We start from the raw sequence: 20,970 nt of genomic DNA on the forward strand, positions 1-20,970 counted from the left end.
ATTTGAGCGCTGTAGTTGTGTAACCTTGTGCACAATCAGAAGAAAATTGCGTATGGATGTTCTACAGATTAAGGAAATTCACAGTGGACTTACATAGTTTGTATCTGAAGTAGACAGGATGGTGGGGCTTTTCTCATTGTCATCAAAAGCAAGGAAGCAGAGTCTGCATTTAATGAATAAAATACACAGAAATTACACATAAGTTCAAGACAGTTTACATAAACGAAAGAGGTCCAAGGATTTTTGTTAGAAGAAGCTGGTGTATATACCAAGATTTTTCACCTGTGATCAGTAAGTAGCCTGTGTAATAGTGGAATAACAATAGGGGAAAAAAAAAGAGCTATTTAGAATTATATGCACAGCCACGCTAGGAAATCATATGCTTCCTAGTTCAAATTAGTCTAATGGACACTAATCATATTTAGTGTTTTTGTGCTTCACAATAAAATGATAATAAGTTATAATTAGCACTAATTATTTTTGCAGACTGACAGGTTGACTGTTAATGACTTTCTCTCTATCATTTTTCTACCTACTTACACCTGAATCTAGATTGAATTAGCTTGCAAGACCTTTAGGGTACACTTGCGTCTTCTTTCTGAGCGCTGTCAAAATACTGGTAATAATGTAAATTGAACCCTAGTTCATACATAAGCCTTAGTAAGAAATATCCCTGTATAATATATTGCCAGCAATGTGGCAGTCTTGCTACCCTACTCCTTACTTTTTTCCTCTTTAAATTTTTATGATATTCAGTACACAATGGGCAAGTATGGCAGCAAAACTATCATAACCTGTAAACAAGCTGATAAATTCATAGCCTTTCCACTTTTAGTTTCTATATTTCCAGGAAGTTCACTGCCAGAAGTGTTGACTGAAACTGGAAAATAACACTTTAAGGGAGATTCATGATTTCATCATCACAATTATGATCACTAGAAGCTGTATTAATCATATATCTTTTCTGTCCAATGAAAATGCTTAAGTCCAAGTACTGAATACAGCCCAGAACTTGGATTTGGAAGGATAGTGCAAGTGTTAATAAATATGCAAAATAAGACATGCATACATCAGGTTAGGCAGAATAGAGGTTGCAAACTTCAGAGAACAAGTATTTTTAATTATCTACCTGCAAGTAGTGCCTTAAGTCTGCACAAAGGTTACAGTTACCAAGGCAATAGGATGTAATACAAAGAGCAAGTGCCAGACACTGTGTGTGGCCGAGGACGCAAAAAGGAAGAGCCCAGGAACAGGAGCTCCACGTGCTTTGTGTGTATATTCACTTACATTAAGGACATGGTGGCTTACATAAGCAGCACTTTCCCAAAGATACTGTAATAAAGAAATAATTACCTCCACAAATGTAATTTCACTATTTTAATCACAAAATCTACAATACACTCAAACCACACAGCTCAGGAAGAAATGCAAACGGCTGTGCATTAACCCTGTCACCATAACCCTACTGGCCACGCTAGCTCCGGCTGCTGTTCTCTGGTTGCTCTTACGCGGCCGCGGAAAAGCCCACACACAGTCGCGCACCCTCGAGCTAAGCCGAGCTTCCCCCTCCTTTATAGGCGGCCGCAGAGAGGCGCCAGCCCTCTCCCACCACCCCCTAGCACCCCGCCCCCCAGACAAAGCAGGGGCGACGGCGGCGCCAGGACCGCCCTGTCTGGCTCCGCCATGACCCGGCGAGATCCCCGCCGCCGGAAGCTCATTGAGGGGACAGGCGGGCCTTGTCAGCCATTAGCCAATCACCGGCAGGCATCGGGAAGACAAGCAGCCACTCTAGCCAATGCTGCCTGGGGGCTGCGAACGGGGGCGGCCCCGCTGGGAGAGGTTGCTGCGCTCCAAGCGTATGTGGGGGATTCCGGCCCGCCTGGCGCGGTGAGGGCCGTGAGGGGGCGGGGCGGCAGAGGAGCGGCGGACGTGGGCCGCCAATAGACGTGCGGGAAGGACTGACAGGCACATAGCTCGCCCAATGGGAGGGCGGTGGCCGTTAAAGGGCCGGCGACCCAGAGGGGAGAGTTGGGCGCAGGTGAGTAGTTAGCGCGGCTCCCCGGGGACCGGACTGGACCGGAGCAGGGCGGGGAGCGGGCCTGGCCGAGGCGGCCGCTCCCCACGCAGGGCGCTGGCAGCCCGCCGTCCCTTTGGGAAGGGAGAGCGTTAGGGCTTCGCCGCCCTCGGCCCCTGAGAGCGGTGTGGCGGTTGTCCGCCGTCCTCATCCTCCCGGGAGAGGCGTAGCCCTCCGCCGGCCCGTCCGCGGGTCCCTTGCCGGGGGGACCCTGACCCGCGGCGCGGGCGGGGGCTGCGGGCCCGCCTGCTCCCCAGGGCTCAGCGTGGCGGCGGAGCGGGCCCGGCGGGCCTCGGGGGCGTGTCGGCCGGGGTAGCCGGCCGTGCCCGCGCCTTTCTTTGTTGCCTTCCTTGTCCCCCGCAGCGCTCCGTGCGCGCCTCCTGGCGGGGCAAGGCCGGCCCCGCTGGCTCGGGGACTGCTGGGCCGCCTCGGGGCTGGGGCCGTACCTCCCTTCGTCCCTCCGAAACGCGCGCCCTGCTCGGAGGGGAGGCTTCCTCCCCTTGGTGGTCACTGCTGCTTCAGGGGAAGGGGAACTTGGAACTGACGAATCTGTGGATTCCGCAGCCTGAATCCACAGCTGTTTTCCGTTCTCCGTACCTCCTCTCTGCTTCGCTAAATTGACCTTGTAGGTGGTGTTGGTTCCCTGCAGCGCTTGCCTTTTCATGTGCTCAAGCCACAAGCTTCTTGCAGGGAGGACTGTCCCTTTGGTGGCCTGTTTAGCAGCACCCAGATCCTCCTGGACTAAAGCCTCGCTTAGTACAAATGCCTAAGTTGTTCCAAGCCAAGGTAGCCATCCGTTACGAATCACATACAAAGTTTTCCAGAAAGCCCTAGGCTTTAGTATCATGCAAAGATCCTCAGACTCTCAGATGTTATTTTAAAAAAAATAAATATAGGTAGCACGTCCTCCTGGTTGAAAGGGTTTTTTTCTGCAATCATAAGCTCTGAAATTATTTAAAAAAAAAAAAAGAAAAAGGCAAACCGTCAAGACACCATACTTTAAAAAAAAAAATCATGATTTTTCTAAAGAATAGTTCAGGTTTGATGCTGACAACAGTCCATCAGTCCTGCTGAATGTATGGAAATTTTTTTCCTTGCTTGCTTGTTTTGTGGTGTTTTGTTTTTTTTTTTGGTTTGTTTCATTTTTCTGTTGGTCCAACATGTGATCATACAATAAGGTGTGAGCAAATGAGACAGGACACAGAGGCAGAATGTGAATGCCTCTGTCATTAAGTATATCAAAGTTACTCACCGTATGTGCGTTTATGGAGTGTTCAGTTTACTTTTGCAATACTTGTTTCATTTCAACCCTGACAAATAGTTTTTCTTTAGTCTATTGATGAGGACCTTGACCATAGGTTGCTTCTGGCCTGACAGGGCTGCATCAGACTTATAGCTCCATGTTGCCTTCTGTCCTGGAAGACCCTTGAAATCTTTTTGTTATCATATGATCAGAATTGTTTCTTCTTTTCTAGCCAGCACTTTTCATTTCTACCTGAACTGTAAAAATACGCATTTTGCATTTGCAGCTAGCACCGTATCTTATGATGGATGCATGGCTGATCACATAAAGGGCTGTTTGCATCCTCTGTTATTTCCTGGGATTTGTCTGTCATTTGACCAGACTGTAGCTATTTCTTGTCAGGTAACTGATGTCTGTGGTCATGTACCAGAAGTACTTCTGGTCATATAGTTGGTAACAAAATTTTTTCTTGGACATGTTTTCTCTTACCTTCATAGTGGTGTAAGTGGCTTGATCTGACCAGATTTTTTTGTTCACCTCAGCTCTTATTGCCACATACTTTTTCTGAGTGAACTGCCCATCTTTCCAATTATTGCACTCAGAAAATAATATTTGCTGTGGAATCTTCTCCTAAAGACACTAAAATGTAGAGCAGTTAGAGTTCTGATTTCGGAAAAACTGTAATGTCTGTCTACTTTTTATTTTTTTTTTTTCCCAATGTATGCATTTCATGTTTTAGACTTCATATCAAAGCAAAACTTAAACATGCTCTATGTTATGTTTTTGCAAATCATGCTTTTCAAAATGGTGATAGGTTTTTTTCTTCTATAACTATCTAGAACGTTGTACAAATCCTAGCTTATTACCATTAATGTCCCTTATATACTTTAAGCATGTAACAGTTCATTTTTCTGCATTAAAGAGGAATATCCTTGAGACTATCTATCAATGTTAGAAAACAGAATATCTCAAACCTCAGGTTTAGTTAGATAATAATGCTTTTTAGTTAATATATCAGAAAGGTAAACAGTCGCACAGTAGTTGGGAGTCAATACACTGTTAAGACAATTCATTAACACCCATTTATATTGATAAGAATAGAATTGTCTTTAATGGGGCAATATGCTTTCAAAAGTAAAGAGTTAGAAAAGGTAAGATGTCCTTACCAATTGGAATTTAGTAGTCATGAGTTTTAAAATAGGTAGGGTTTGCTGCTGTTTTACTGGAAAATTCAGGGACTTGTATCAGACATGTTCTTGCAAAAGAAAAAAAGTCTAAAAGGAAACTTTACATAATAAAAGAATTGGATGCCAGGAGTTTCCAAGTTAGTATTATAATTCTTAAAGGTTATGTGCTTGTCTTACTGTGTGAAATCTAAAACCAAGATTAGGCACTTCACAGAGAGTGGCTGTGGAGATCAGACAGGTGATGGACAACACCTGTGCAATGAGCAGTGAGACTGACACACAGAATAGCCTGATGTTCATGTTTTAACTCTCCACCTTCTCTGGAGCTAAGGTGAAAGCTTGGCTGTCTGTGTCTTCCACATGCATGTAGAATTATATTTAGAAAATAATGAAGAAAATTTGTTTCGAAAACCCTTTTTTTGTTTTCCTGTAATTGTGCCCACTCTATCCCGCTGAGAAATTTAGGGAGGGTAACTACAGATATCATATTAGTCTCTAAAATCCTGTGGTTCCCTGTTACTGGGGAATGACCAGAACCTTGTTCATCCCAGTTGGGTCTAAGTAAAGGATTTGGCCAATGTATATCTTGGGACAAAACCAGCTGTGGTTCAGCATAAATCTGATATTTAGGTACCTTAAGAGACAATTAAGTATCTGCTGGTACTTTCAAGGGTTTGAGGTATCCAATTGGCAAGTACTTTGGAAAGTCTGACTCATTATTCCGTAGTTAGCAAAGTGCTTGAATGTTCACTTAAGTATATGCTTAAAATCAAATGTGAAATTTTGCTGATTTCAGTAAATATAAGTGTGATCTTATAAACAGAGGTTCAGTGTCTTGGTATTGACAAGTCAGAAATACTATAATTCTTGTGAAACTTACGTTGTATGTAAGAAGTCTATGTAGTTCTTTTTACCTGGAATACCCAATTCAGAATGGTTATCTCTGTCTTTCACACACACTCCCCACCTTGAAAACAGGTAAGTGCAAATGTGTGTGTTTCTAATGCCAGCGTGAAAATACGAGTACTTGGTCATTCCCCAGTAACCAGGAATCACAGCTTAATCAATATATCAGTCCAGAATAATTGCCTTATTAACAATGAAGCTTCTAAAAGTGCTCTTAATTTGTTCTGTGTGCAGGTAACTTTTCTGAAGAATTTACTTGCTTGGTGACTTTTAAGTTAAAAAAAACAACCCAAACTGACACAAGATTAACTTAGAATTTGATACATAGGTCAAGAAATTTAGTTGCCATAATAATAGAAAAGCACTAACGCTGTAATTTGCGTTTGAAAAGCACAGCAAGTACCAAATAAATTGATTTACTGCCAGACAAGTAAATATGATGCTGCTTCCTTGAAAGCCCAAGTATCTTTTCATGGTAAACTTACAATAATGAAGGTTAAGGGAGACGCTTAAAGATCAGATAAAAGGTCTCAGAAAAATTTTCTGTAATTCTAGCAGACACAGTGCTGTGCTGTGGTGTAAATCTGACTTTTTAAACTACAGCATTTTTTTTTTTTTTTTTTTTTTTTAGTACTGGTCATGTCAAGTTAAGGGTCTACATTAAAACAGTATGTTATATTATTTTTTTAAAATAATTCCCTTTCTCAAAACCAATTAGTATTTTATTTTCAGAAAGGCGGGAAGTTTCATGCATCTTAAACAGCAACATGTGGCTTCCAGCTTGAGTCTGAGGAGTCAAAAGTGCTGGGTAACTGCATGGGAGTACTGTAAAGTGGTCCATGCTGATACAAGCTCATGCTTTATGTAGTTGATTTCTTCTTGGGACTGGGTTTTGCATATTTGCTAGCTAGTAACCATCGGAACTAAGTGGATTCTCAGTGAGCACAATATTTTAACGAGGAAAAGCAGTAAACCAGTTTCCTAAATACAACGTTTTAAAAAATATTTGATGCCAGCATGGTTACGTGTTTGGTGTGAAAGAATGTTGCTTGATATGAGAAACTTTGCAAGTGAACCACTTACTGACAGTCAATAGCACATAGGAGATGAAGAACAATGTCTAAACTATTATGTGCGTTATCCCTCAAATTGAGAGATTTTGTGTAATGTGCTGATGTGTATGTTTTAACCAAGTTTAGGAGAATAACAGGACAAAAAAATACTTAGGAATTTAAGAATTCTGTATAGCTGGGGGGAAGTTGTTTAAGGATTAAGTCCATTAGTACCAACCGAATATATAATCTGCAAGCCATTTGCTTCAGGTGGACAAAAAGCCTATACTAGATTAATAGAACAAACACAACAGCTTGAAACTGTAAATAATGTATAGTCAATTGGTGGCCTACTTGGTTTAAAGTCTTTTAAACTTACCTAAAGTAGTAGGTAACATGGTACAGTAGAAAGTTCAAAAGAAGTCCTAAATCAGACCATTACCAAGCAGTCTGTGACCAAGAACCATTTTTTTTTTTCTCAGTCTCTGCTTTCTGTTTTGGAATTTTTCTTTATTTTTTTGTTAATGTGGTCTATGATATATTCATCACTGCATTAATAGTCCCCTGTTTCTCCCACTCAAACTTTCTGCTTTCTGTACAGACTTGTGCACAATCTGTCAGGTGTATTATGGGGTTTAACTTTCTCTTCAGCATTGGTCACAGGACCAGCTATTGCTGAGGGTAGAGGACTGGATGAACTTTTAACCTGCTATCACATTTGACATGAGCTGTTTTGCAGTGTGAGGATAGAGAAGGGCTTTACTATGGGCATATAGTGATTTATTCCTGAATCTGTTTCCTGTTAAAACATCTCTAATGCATGACATCTGTTTGAACTAGTATTTATTTTCTGACATTCAGCAGAATTGCTCCAGTTCTTTTTTTGTGATTAAGATAAGTCAGAAGAGCCTCTAAAACTTCAACTTTTCATAGTAATCTATATTTTTTTTGGCTGAAAATGGTGTCTCATTTAAAATGTCTCAGAAATTTCAGTCACCTAAACATTTCATGTTTTTGAAGTAATGATACAACAATTTTAGCTTCTTTTGGAAATAATTTAGCATTCAAACTGAAATGTGAAAGTCAAATTTCAGCCTTTAGCAAATCCCAACTGGCAAAACTCAGAGTTGAAGGAAAATAGCTGTATTTTTGTAATGGAAATACCAACTCAACCTTAACGGTTCGTGATGCGGATATATTAATGGATTTATAATTAATATGAGATTAGAGGAGGTATCTATAGCTACTTTATATTCAGAGTTTAACAGAATGGTTTTCTTCTATCAAATGAATGATCAGTTCAAAATACGCATTCCTTAAATTATGACTTAGGAGTCAAGTTGGTTAAATGAAAATACACAGTGTATACCTTGGAGATTTATGTTGTTTGCTCTTTTTCTCTTAGGAAGCCTGACAAATAGGAAAATACTACAAAGTGAAGAGAAAATTCACTTGACAAGAACTGAGCTCTGCTTTCATTGGCTTTTAAATTTTATTTGTATTAATAACTGATTAGTGTCAGATCATCTCTATAGTCTACTGTGGTGAAATTATTAGGTTAAAGCTGGAAAAAATGAAACAATTAAAAAGAAAAAGAAAAAGCAATTTTAGCGTTCAGGAAACTCAGACTCTCCTTAAGGAAATCAGAAAAAGGAGAGAAGTACTCTTTTCAAAGCAACTTAATACAACAATTAATGAGATGAAACGGAAAGCTTGGGAGGAAATAGCAGAGTGTGTAAATGCTGTAGGTGAAGGAGAGCAAAGAACAGGGACAGAAGTGAAAAGGCGATACCTTGACTGGAGAGCACTCATGAAGAGAAAACGTCTGAATGCAAACATCAAAGTAGTAGGTGCTGGGTTTCACCTTCCTTCATCCAATTTAGATGACTCTCTCAATGAAGACATGGATGAGAAAATGGGATTTGCAATTGAATCTAGTTTTGAATGGCAAAATATCACTGACTTCAGAGAAGCCGGTGGATCTTTAACAGAAATCAAAGTAGAAGAGGAAGAGGAGGATCCGCAGAATTTTGAAGTGAGTGACTGACATATATTAGCTATATGCAATATGGCCTTTGTTTCATTTCAGCATAAGGCTTTTTGCTGTGTTTCTCCATAGCATCTGTTTCTGTTTTTTCTGAATGTGTGAATTAAAGAAACTGTAGAAACAAATATGTTTCAGAGAGATAGTATTCAAATCTAGCAGCTTGCGATTGTGTGTAAGGTCATGGATGTTGATTATTAAATTGATATCCCTCAAGTTTGAATATGTATTTGCACATATATTTTCCATTTGTATGTGCCATAGGTAAGAATTCAGTCAGTCAGTAGGATGAAAATACGCTGTTGAAGGAAACTGGTTATTTTACACACACTACAAAAAGGACATTGAATTACTCGAGCGTGTCCAGAGAAGGGCAACAAAGCTGGTGAAGGGTCTGGAGCACATGTCGTACGAGGAGCGGCTGAGGGAACTGGGGTTGTTTAGTCTGGAGAAGAGGAGGCTGAGGGGAGACCTCATCACCCTCTACAACTACCTGAAAAGAGGTTGCAGAGAGCTGGGGATGAGTCTCTTTAACCAAGTAACAGGCTACAGGACAAGAGGTAACAGCCTCAAGTTGCACCAGGGAAGGTTTAGGCTAGATGTTAGGAAGTATTTCTTCACAGAACGGGTAGTTAGGCATTGGAATGGGCTGCCCAGGGAGGTGGTGGAGTCCCCATCCCTGGAGGTGTTTAAAAGGCGGGTTGACATAGTGCTTGGGCATATGGTGTAGTTGGAATCTGTCAGTGCTAGGTTAACGGTTGGACTAGATGATCTTCAAGGTCCTTTCCAACCTAGATGATTCTGTGATTCTGTGAAATAGAGTACTGTTTCCATTTCTTAAAAGGAACCTCCAGGAGATGCAAATGTTACTTGAATAAGTCAGCCATTCCTCTCTGTCAGAATTTTAGAGTGAATTTGACAAGCAGCTGTGGATCCTGTAGATGAGTTGTTACCTCTAGTAGTACCATGACAGTCCTGGGGTAGGAAGCCAGCTGCCTAAGTCGAATGTTTGGATAGTTTTGTTGTGCCTATACAGATAATATAGTTCTCATTTCAAAAAGGGGTACTCAAATAGGTTTGGTTTGGGGTTTCTTTGGGCATAGGGGTGAGGGGGAAGCAACTCCTGTCTTAGCTCAGTTGAGATGTGTGCTGGGGAAAAATCAGCACAAGCTGTTAAACGGTAGGGAGACTACTGTCTGATAGGTGCTGAAGAACAGTGTCTCCCCTAATGCCAGAGGACTGGCAGTGGATCTCATTGTCTTAAGATTTTCTGAACCCATATCTTTGTCAGTTTGCCTTTCTTTTGCAGCATACTTAGTGGGAGACAATTATCCTTTGTGTGCTATGAATCCGTAGCACATAAGGGCTATAATTCTGCATGAGTTGTTGGAGTCTGCCAAGAGCAACGATCCTAACCACCTAGTCATCTGTGTCATAGCATTACAGAAAGTGTGATAATGTAAAATTGGTTAAACAAGTCCTGTTTATTGACTCACTTAATACAGTTTGAAGGGTTAGGAGCATGTGAAAAACGTCAGTGTTAAATATTTTCTAGAAATGGAATCCTCAAGTTAGTGAAGGCTGGGTTAGCTTACATACCACATAGCCTGTGGATCCAGCTGCTCTGGTAAATAGTCACAGAAATTCCTAGTGGCTTACATAAATGTCTCTCAGCTATAGGAAAAGTAAGAACAACATATGCTTTTTTAGGTCCAGTTTTCTATCAGTGGTTCTGAATGCTTTATAATATCTATCATGCAGTATTTTCTGTATGTTCTTGCATGCCCACTGACAAGCTGATTTTCCATTTTTCATTACCAGATATTAACTTTCAGGTAAAGAATGTTTCTCTACCTGTGTAATGGTAGAAAACAGTCTTTTGATCTAACATGGTTATTTCACAGCATGTGAGTTAAACAGCTCTGAGTAACTTTTAAGACGAAAAAAACGAGTATGTTCTTTTCAGTCAAGTTGTAACAAATTTATTCTGGCATAAAGACTGAAATGTAATTCTTGTCTATCACATTCCTCTACAGTTTCCTATTGAGGAAGAAGAAGAAATTCTATCATCAGTTTTGCCAGATTCAAAAAAGGAAAATGACCTACCAGACTTCCCCCACATTGAAGAGTTTGGAAATCTAAGCTCTGCTCAAGCTAGGCTAGCCTATGAAGATTCCCACTTGCTTATAAATCTGGAGAAGCAGAAGGTGGAGCTGGAGAAGCAGCGACTAGACATTGAAGCCGAAAGGTTGCAAGTGGAGAAGGAGCGCCTGCAAATTGAAAAAGAACGGTTGCGGCATGTTGACTTGGAGCGAGAGAGACTTCAGATTGAGAAGGAGCGACTTCAGATTGAATGGGAGAAACTCAGGCTAGAGACTCTGCATGCTGAAAAACCTGCCCTGGAAAATGACCTCACACAAACAGAAAAACCCATCATGCAGCCTCTGGATCTAGAAACTGAAAAGCTAAAACTTGAAAAAGAACGTTTGCAGTTAGAGAAGGAGAGGCTGCAATTCCTGAAGTTTGAGTCAGAGAAGCTTCAGATTGAGAAGGAACGCTTGCAAGTGGAGAAGGAGCGCCTTCGAATTCAGAGAGAGGGTCACTTGCAGTGAACTTCTTGACTGAAGTGTCAACATTAGTGTTTTGATGTTTGTAAAATAGAGGTAGTTCTTTTCTTAATACTGAAACTGTCCTAGAGGCTTAACGTTCTTCTGTTCAGAGTTGAATGTTGATGTTAAACTGAAAAAGAAAAAAAAAAATTGGTGCTCAATATGTCAGTGTGCCTACATAAATGAGCTTATGTGTGAAATTGCTTTTCAGTGTATCAGAACTAAGTGTTATGTTCTCTTGTCTTCAGTATTGTGTTGTATTAGTTTGGTGTCCTCCTTTCATAGACACATTGAGAAGAATCAAGGCTGAACCTTGTACTTTTTTCACTGTACTAACAGTAAGGAAGGATCAGAATAAATCAACATATGTTGTGAGGGCATGGTGCTGACGATAGCCCACACAGTAAATAAGCATAAGTTAGAACACCATAACACAGAGTCATGATGCGATTGATTCATTAAACTTAATTTCCCCTCTTTGGTTTTTTCCACCCCCACAATTGGAAAAAGAGTTCAAGAATTATCTAAAAGTTAAAGTTAAATTCACTGCAGTTGTGTTTACTGTTCCATGGCTTGAACTGAATGAAGTGTAGAAAAGAGTATTCTTCCTTTTGCATGAAGTACTCATCCTGGATAAAGTTACACTTTGACCATACCTACTATAAGCTGGACTGTTGGTTGCACCAGGTCATTAATAATGCTATATGTAGTACTGCACCTGTTTTAGTATAGCATAGGGGACTTCCTGATTGATCAGGCATGCTGCCTGATAAGTCTGTGATGACCCCCTGGCGGAAATTGCTAGACCTGTTTTGTTCCTTGAAAGACAGTAGCTGGTGCTGGGAGTCTCGAGGGTGGAGACACAGGGGCTGAGCACAGACTGAGGAGCACTGAGCTTGAACACTAACACTCCTGATGGTAGTTCTGCTGGGCCAGCACTGAGGCCATGTCCGTGAGGCAGCCAGAAGAGGCTTTGATGGCATATAGTATGTTTTAATTAGTCAAACAGAAATAGTGCTGAAGGCTGTCAGTATTTTTCATAAGCAATGTATTCATTTAAAATAATAAAAACAGCAAGGAAGCTTTCTGTTATTTCATATATGTTTAAATTACAACTGAGCCAGACTTCACATTTCTCATCTTTCTGCAAGTAACTATCTTTTGTTAACTCCATTTGAAATGTAGGACTATGAGAATACTAAATCTGAATATACGTTGAATGACTTTCATGGATTCTTGTGCAAGTAAATATATTTATACCACTACAGGATTACTTTTATTCTGCAAAGAAAACGTTATTTTTTTATTACTGAAACAAGTGTGCTTCTACAGTGGAAATAAATTTGACTACTACAATCCAGAATTGCTCTTGAAACTGTGTTTCTTCACAGAGAAATGGCTACATGTGAAGAGAAACCTGGATACTCAACACTGCAGCACCTCAAAGTTGCTGGTGCCTTGTATTCTGTGTGTAGTAAATCAGAGATGAGGCACTTCAGAGTAGGACTTAACCAACCAGCACTTACTTGAGAAAGCAAAAAGGAAGGAAACACAAACCAGCTGGATAGAAAAGCCCCAGGGGAAAGTATATCTGAGATTCTTCTTCCAGAATGTGGTGGGTTGACCTTGACTGGATGCCAGGTGCCCACCAAAGCTGCTCTATCACTCCCCTCTTCAGCTGGGCAGGGGAAGAAAAATATGATGAAAGGCTTGTGGGTTGAGATAAGAACAGGGAGAGATCACTTGCCAATTACCGTCATGGGCAAAACAGATGTGACTTGGGAAAGTTAATTTAATTTATTGCCAGTCAAAATCAGAGTAGGATAATGAGAAATAAAACCAAATCTTAATACAGCTTCCCCCCACCTCTCCCTTCTTCCGGGCTCAACTTCCCTCCCAATTTCTCTACTTCCTCCTGCCTCAGCAGGGCGGGGGGATTGGGGGTTGCAGTCAGTTCATCACATCTCTCTTGCTCCTTCCTCCTCAGGGGGAGGACTCCTCACACTCTTGCCCTGCTCTAGTGTGGGGTCCCTCCCACAGGAGACAATCCTCCACAGACTTCTCCAACCTGGGTCCCTTCCACAGGGCGCAGTCCTTCAGGAGCAGGCTGTTCCACTGTGGGTCCCCCACAGGGTCACAAGTCCTGCCAGCAAAGCTGCTCCAGCGTGGGCTCCTCTCTCCACGGGTCCACAGGTCCTGCCAGGAGCCTGTTCCTACATGGGCTCTCCATGAGATCACAGCCTCCTTTGGGCATCCACCTGCTCTGACATGGGGTCCTCCACAGGCTTCAGTGAGTGTATTTGCTCCACCATTAACCTCCATGGGCTGCAGGGGCACAGCCTGCCTCACGAGGGTCTTCACCACGGGCTGCTCTGGCACCTGGAGCACCTCCTCCCCCTCCTTCACTGACCTTGGTCTCTGCAGAATTGTTTCTCTCACATATTCTCACTCACCTCTTCTTCAGCTGCAGTTGCACAGGTTTTTTACCCCTTCTTAAATATATTATCCCAGAGGCACTACCACTATTGCTGATGGGCTCAGCCTTGGCCAGTGGCAGGTCCGTGTGGGAATACAGTGGAAGATTGGCAAGGAGGATTGTAAACACGCTCAAGTGACTTGCAGCTGGGGTGTCAAAAAACACATATACTAATTGTTGTTTTGCTCTGTGTGCCTTTTGGGTAGAATATCTGCATTTAGATAACACAGGCCTTTGAGAGACTCAGAGGCACCTTACTGAACATCCTTGAGATTCCTGCCCTGCTGTGGGAAAGATCAAAGCACAATGGAAAAGTATGCCTGCAAAATTTCCTGATATGTACAGGCAAAAGCAGCAGGCTTGAGATCTTTTCTTTCTTCTTTTTTTTCTGGCTAGCAAGGACCAAGCTCCATGGTGCCTGTGTCCCCTCTTGCATGCCTCTGCCCGGGTGCTGCTGTGGAGATCCCCCGGGTCGCAAGGTAGCAAGAATAAATTTACTCTTTGCATTTCATCCATGGTTTTGTGGTTGTTGCTGCATCCTGCCTGTGCCGGCTCACACAGTCTGTCTTGGAGCTGTCTGGCATTGGCGCTATCAGATATAGGGGAAGCTTCTAGCAGCTTCCCACAGGAGCCACCCCTGTAGCCCCCTGCTACCAAAACTTTGCCATGCAAATCCAATACACTGAAATAAAGTGACAAATTTTCAGCTTTCTGATATGTATCAAGCAAATTTATATTAAAAATAGCTTTCTGTGATTTGGAGAAATTACTTATCTTTCCCTTTCAAAACATGAGAGAGGCAGAATTCAGGAAGTTCATCAGGATTGCCTCGTGCATACAGCATTTACCCAGATAGTGGGATTACTTGGATTTCATGATCACTGTATCCTGAAGTGACCAGCTTTCTGGATAACTATTCTGACTGCCAGACAGGGTGAAGGGGCAACATAGCCAGCTGTGCAAGAGGTAGTGACCAGAAGGACCAAGCCAGGACAGAGACCCTTCCTATGTTCTTGTCTGTAAGAAATGCTTGGCCGGGAAGAGCAGGTGTGGAGTCTGGCTCCTGTTTTGACAGGTAGTTATGCTGCTGGTTGATACCAGCACCTCTGTCTTCATATTTTACTTCAGTTGAAGACCTTAACCATCAGGATAATGGTTTGTATTTTACATTGGACATCTCGGGAATTATGCCCAAGAAGATTAAAGGCTTTTGGGAAAAATAAAAAGGTAAATCTGAACCATTTCTGAATTCTGAATTGTTTCAGAAATTTGAACACTTCTCCAAATGTGAATAGAGTGGTATATAAGCAATTATTTCTTCTAACAACTGTTCAGCCTCCTAGGGAAATGATGCATCCTTTGGTTATACAAAACCTTTTGGAAAATACTGAATGATGAAATTAAGTATCGTCATAAATCACTGAAAATACATTTCAACATAAAATTTAGAGAAAATTACAGAGTTTAATACATCAATTTTATAGCTGGCTTTTTTCATACCAAAATTGCAGTAATTTTGTGGTAATTTGAATTTAAATGTCATATCTTTAAATACTAATCTGCAATCTCTTAAATTTTAATTGCTTGATTTACCAACCTGGGATCCTGCAGCAAAGCCTAAGGGCAAGATTTCAACCATGTAAATGTCACTGAAGTCGGGACATAGGCATGAACTCAATTCCTCTGTTAGAGAGGGAGAGATTTTGGGCTCCTTCTTAAAAGAAAGGCCTGTGATTGTAAGTAATGAGTGACATTCCCAGACTGGGAAGATTTTTAAGACAAGGGGGAAACCACACACATACAAAAGAAGAGGCAAGTATTTGGAGAAAAAAAAAAAGGAGCGGGGTGAAGATCAAACACTTAGTAAGAGGGAAGGCAGGTGAAGCTGGTGGTAGATAAAACAGAGAACTGGAAATATCCCCATATCCCCAGTGGTCACTGTGAACTGCTGTGTTGAGGTTACATCTGATGCACTGATAGCAGATTTCATGGCTCTGGGAGTGTATGAATGGGGAAGGCGAGGGGCAATGCGCAGCCCGAGGTGCAGCAGGCAACTTTGCAGCTGCTGTGAAAGGCGTCAGGCTCATGCACACCATGCATGCTGTCCAGGAAGGGCTTTCTAGCCAGTAATCTGAAGGCCAGAAGGCCAAATAAAGCTAAAATAAAGGCTACTTCAGAGAGTTTCTCGCTGTCTGTTATTAGTGATGGGTCCCACCAATTTGTGCCTGGCTAAGACGTTAATGAAGAGAAACAGAGTGTGTCCAGGTGTTTTCACAATGCAGTTTGGAGACAGACTGGCTAATGTTTAACAGTGTCCTAACAACAGCCAGAGAAGGTCATAGGGTAAAGTTGTAAATGTGGTCCACAAGAACAGCCCAGGATGAATAGCAGCCACACTGCCAACAAGACACCCCTGAGAGAGCATGGTAGGATTCAAACGTAATTTAATTTCCTTAAGTAAGGGATCCTCTGTTATTTCTGGGCCATTTTGAGCAATTTTCACTGTGCATAAAGACATGCTGCAAGAAATTTATACACAAGGTATAAAATACTTACTTATTAAAACAAACAAGATATGGTTAGGATTTAATAAGCCCTCAGACTAAGCATTAGTATCCTCATCACCTCGAAGAGTCGTTACTAGCCAGGCAGGCAACAGCCAGGATAGGAAAGGTTTATCATCCTCCAGGGCTCCCCAGTGTCTTCTGAGAGATTTTTTCTTTTTGCTTTGGTATTTCTTAATATTTCCATGTTGGCACAATGTTTTCCCCTTAAATCCCTGAAGTGCTACTGACACCTACCTCAACAATCCCACTTCCATCTGTAGTTTTAACTTATCTTGCCTGACCATTCTCTACAAACTTTCTGAGCTTTTTCTCACAACTTCATAATTTTCCCATCAACGTGAGCCAAGGTTAGTCAGACAGGCTGTGCTGAGCCCTGGATTAGAGATGTGGTAGGGAGGCTACGTGTTTACCTGCAGAGTTGATTAGACCCACCCAATCTCCCTGATAAGAGTCCAGGAGGTCTTACATAGTGGTGGTACTAGTCAGACCAACCTGCAGTGAGTGAAGCAGTTCTCCAGCACCCACCTGTGGAGTTAGGAGCTGTGTGACTGGGCGATGGTGTCCTGGGTGTTGCTTCTGTTGCTGTCTCCAGGGTAACAGCACGATTGGCAAAAAGAGGCAAAGCCAGTATCTATTATCGAGCTGTTTCAGATGTTGGAAAAAACTTGGTCACTGGCTGCTAGTGAAATAGCATGAAGGGCCCAAAAGGGAGAGAAAAGTAAGTCTTGGGTTCCTGTGAACTTTCTCAAGTAGAGCATGGGGCTCTCAGTTACATCAGGTGATTCGCCAGTTGTCTTGTGGTAAGAGTTGCCCCTAATACTGCTACTATGTCAGGTATTTGGATAATCCAGGACTGCTTGTTTTGTATATGCACCATCTTGAAATGGGCAATAATCTGTTAGATGCATTCTCAAAACATAGATGAATTATGTTCAAATTTTGTTTCCCTGCCCCCAAAAAAAGAAGTTTCTAAAATCCCCCTGTTGAGTGGGAACAGAAGCTGGTAACTCATATTTCTTCACCTTTTCATAGAACTTCTGATGCAGTTGCCACAAAAGAGCATCAGTGACACCACCTGCCTCTCTGGCTCACACGCCCCCAGAAGCTCCCCTCAGAAAGGCACAGAGTGCTCCAAAGAGATGAAGTCAGATCCAGGCCTGATATTTTACAAACACAAAAATACCCTCAAAAATCCTACTCCATGTCAATCAGGAGCCTTGACAGAAGTGATAGGTGGGAGAACAGGGAGAAGGAAAGACGGATTTTTCTCTATTGTTGCTGAGATCAATTAGTGAATTTAAGCCAGAGGCTGTTAGAAAATGCCACCAAATGCAATTGTGTTCACTATTTTTACTTTTTCCTTTTCTTCTTTTTCTTCTTTCTTCTTTCTTCTTTCTTCTTTCTTCTTTCTTCTTTCTTCTTTCTTCTTTCTTCTTTCTTCTTTCTTCTTTCTTCTTTCTTCTTTCTTCTTTCTTCTTTCTTCTTTCTTCTTTCTTCCTTCTTTTTCTTTCTTCTTTCTTCTTCTTTCTTCTTCTTTTGCTTTTGTTTCTTTTTTTCTCCTTTCCCTTTCCCTTTCCCTTTCCCTTTCCCTTTCCCTTTCCCTTTCCCTTTCCCTTTCCCTTTCCCTTTCCCTTTCCCTTTCCCTTTCCCTTTCCCTTTTCCCTTTTCCCTTTTCCCTTCTTTTTCTTTACTTAACCTTGCCATCTGATGAATGGCAAAAGCTAGACTTAATACAGAAGATTGCTTAAGGCCCTGTGGAGGTTCCCATCTCACTCTCCCTTGTTGAGGTAGGATGATGCCCCGCTGTCTTCTTACAGGGATTAGTAACCCCAGGCACACACCCTGTTGGTCTCATGCTCAAAGCACTTTGAAACATGATCCAGCTCAGCTCAAGCTCCTAGTGTCCCGTTCAGGAATGGAAGTGCTGGGCCAGACAATTTGGCCCCTTACCTCATTGCTCAGAGGTCAGAAGATGTCTTTTTCCCTTGCTCCACTCTCCTCCAGGCTCTCACCCTGCTTCCTTGCATGTTCCCAGTCTCTGCTTCACCTTATGTCTTGCACCTCTGCCTTCATCTAGCTCAGAAATTTCTGGGGTGCTTGTCACTTTGATGTCCATACATCCACAGGGTGCTGATTTTCTCTCTGTTCAATTTTGATATCTATCCATTCACATGACACTGACTTGGCTTTCTATTAAAATGAAGCATGAGAAAGCAACAGTCCCTGGTCACTGTCTGACCCTCACTGACTTTCTAGAGAGACCTGGTGGTAATATATTCTCCCTCTTTTCCTTCTGTGAAGAAGTAAAGATAAGGCTCTCTCTTTTCCCACCCAGTTTGAGCAAGAAGAATGACAGGTATTAAAGCATCACCCACAGGGAATGGGTGAAAGATCTGCGGTTACCTCATCACAAAAAGAGGGACTAAGAGGAGACATAACAGCCTTCAAATATGTGAAAGCCTGCAGGAAACAACCTGCTCTGTGCCTGCTGCCAATGAGACGTGGAAGAATAAGCCTAAATTGCAGCCGTGACTGCCTGGAGTAGTCATGAGGAAAAAGGCTGGTCACAACATAAAAGACTGGTCTAGATGTAGATGCCCAGGGAAGCTGTATGGTCTCCATCATTCAGCAATTTTAAAAATATGTTTGGTAAACATGAAGAGTGATATGGATACTGTCCTCCACTGATACTTTCCATGATGCCATGAAGCAACAAGATTATTTGCTTCTTTTCCTGCTTATCTTTCCTATTTCTCCGTGCCATCAGGTTGTAAACTGGCTCCCCTTTTCTGACCTGTATTTATTTCCTAGGCTCAGTCAGCTCTAGTGCGTTAGTCAAGTGCCTCCCTGTGGATGGGGAGGGCTGTTCCCAGGAGCCCGTGGAGGAGGCGGTGTGGCCGTTTGGCTCAGGACTTGGGTGTTTTTGCCCTGCTCCTGCTCAGCATCACGTGTGTGGATGTCTTGCCAGAGTGGCAGTTCAGCTGCATCCCAGGGAGCTTCTTGCCTTTGAAAACATCCAGTAGCTCTTTCACAGCTCAGTGTTTCTCTACCAGATTTGTACCATCTCCTGTGTTTGTCCACCCCATGAACTTCTAGACAGGAAAACCTGCACCTCCAAGGTCGTGAGCAGTCACGCAGCCCAGAACAGGCAAAAAGATGATCAGTCCTGAGATTGGCTGTCAATAACACAGCATGCTGTGAATTTTTGCCTATGGTGTTCAAATAGCATCTCATGCTATAAGCTGTGGTCTAGCACTCTACTTTTCACTCATCATTTCCATCACTTGTGTTAGTCCGTGGTCTAAATGTTGGAGTCTTTATGGCAATATTCCTTCCCAGAGGCTAAAACTGATGGATGAGCAGACCCTCTGGTGGTGTGACTATAGCAAGGGAGGGTTTCCAGCATGTGCTACCGCCATGGCTATCTCACCCACCGAATGGGGAACTGAACAAGCTGCTGCCTCAGCTGTGACCGCTCACCCGCAGAGCTCTTGCTGGCAGCAGTTGGCAGAAGGGGCTTGGTGGGCACTGTGCTCTGACATGGGAAAGGCTGGAGCTGCTTGCTTTAGATATGTGTTTGTCCTCATGAATCTCTTATCTGGCATTAGGCTGTTAGTTTGTGATGATCTCTGTTATCCAGTAATCATGGTATTCAGAAATCAGAGCAAAAACCAGTGGCTTTTGAGTAGCCCAAAGTGCTAAGGAGGCAGGTAGCTACGTATGAGGCAAATAAACTTGATTTTAAAAGCTAGCAGAGTGAGAGCAGCAGCTACTGCCTCTGACAAACCTCTTTCACTGGAAGTCTAAATTCCTGCATCGCTCAGGCACTGTTGAAGTTTGCAGCTAACATTAAGATAAACTGTAAGTGGGCCAGATTCCTCCATATGTTAGCAGGTTTATTTTGCATCAGTGACTCAGAATGTTTGCGGCTGGTATTAGGATTACAGAAAGATTTTAATCCAGGTTTAAAAATTTAAAAAAAAAAAAAAAAGATTACATTTTAAAATAAATTCCCAACTTTTTTTGTTTCCAGATATTCAACTTAATTGAAGACATGCTTCAGACAAATAAGAGGAGAAGAACAGGGAAGAATGCCTTCAGTAGTGACTTGGGGCAATTTATAGTACTTCATAATTTCCTATCATTCTTTTTCTTTTTTTGACTAATTTATACCAAAATGATGTTTTTTTTCAAACTACTAGTTATGCCACCAGTGTTTTTGGCTTGGTGTCACTGGGCAACCTTGCAGCAACACTGTGATCTAGCCATTTGTCACTCATGCAGCATGAAATGGGAGTCAGAGAGGGAGTGCTGGGTGATGCAACTGCAGCAGCTCTCACCCTCAACTCATTGTTTTTCCTTCCTGGACTCTTAAAGCAAAATCTCCCGCTGCTAAGTCACTGTGCAAATGAATGCAGCAGTTCTCAGCCACCAGAAAACACATTAGAAAAAAAAATAGGTCCACTGACACAAGACCAGAGGAAGCCTTTTCATGCACTACACATAATCCTTTTAGACTTGACCTACTTTAGAGGACAATTCCATCCTCTCCTTTTACAGTTTATTAAGAACACCATTGTTATTTTCTGTTACAGTTTTACTGTTTTTAATTTCCTTACTTCAAACTATCAGTAGTTTTATTCTACACATTAGCAGACCATGGAATACCTTGCCTTGTTACTTCCATATTTTCTAATTGCAACACTCCATCATTAGTCAACTGGTTCATAATGTGGAAGGCAAAATTGCTATTTCATTTCATGCTATATAATACGATGCTTCTGGTTCAGTAATTACATTGTGCCAGACTTG

At 42.0% G+C, this 20,970-nt stretch overlaps 1 protein-coding gene across 3 annotated transcripts; it reads left to right on the forward strand.

Annotated features, from left to right (window-relative positions):
* The first annotated feature begins 1,901 nt into the window (after nucleotides 1–1,901).
* MSANTD4 (Myb/SANT DNA binding domain containing 4 with coiled-coils) lies at nucleotides 1,902–12,478 on the forward strand. Of its 3 annotated transcripts, none has more exons than XM_074816165.1 (3): nucleotides 1,902–2,038; nucleotides 7,868–8,497; nucleotides 10,543–12,478. In XM_074816165.1, the coding sequence occupies exons 2-3, from the start codon at nucleotides 8,036–8,038 to the stop codon at nucleotides 11,116–11,118; spliced, it is 1,038 nt and encodes a 345-aa protein (XP_074672266.1). In that variant the 5' UTR covers nucleotides 1,902–2,038; nucleotides 7,868–8,035; the 3' UTR covers nucleotides 11,119–12,478. The 3 variants fall into 3 exon arrangements, with proteins under 3 accessions (XP_074672266.1, XP_074672267.1, XP_074672268.1); XM_074816167.1 differs by lacking the exon at nucleotides 1,902–2,038 and adding an exon at nucleotides 5,401–5,482; XM_074816166.1 differs by lacking the exon at nucleotides 1,902–2,038 and having other exon boundaries at nucleotides 5,380–8,497.
* Nucleotides 12,479–20,970: the final 8,492 nt, after the last annotated feature.

Source organism: Strix aluco, chromosome 2, assembly GCF_031877795.1.
Source record: "Strix aluco isolate bStrAlu1 chromosome 2, bStrAlu1.hap1, whole genome shotgun sequence".
In the NCBI taxonomy this organism is placed as follows: domain Eukaryota; kingdom Metazoa; phylum Chordata; class Aves; order Strigiformes; family Strigidae; genus Strix; species Strix aluco.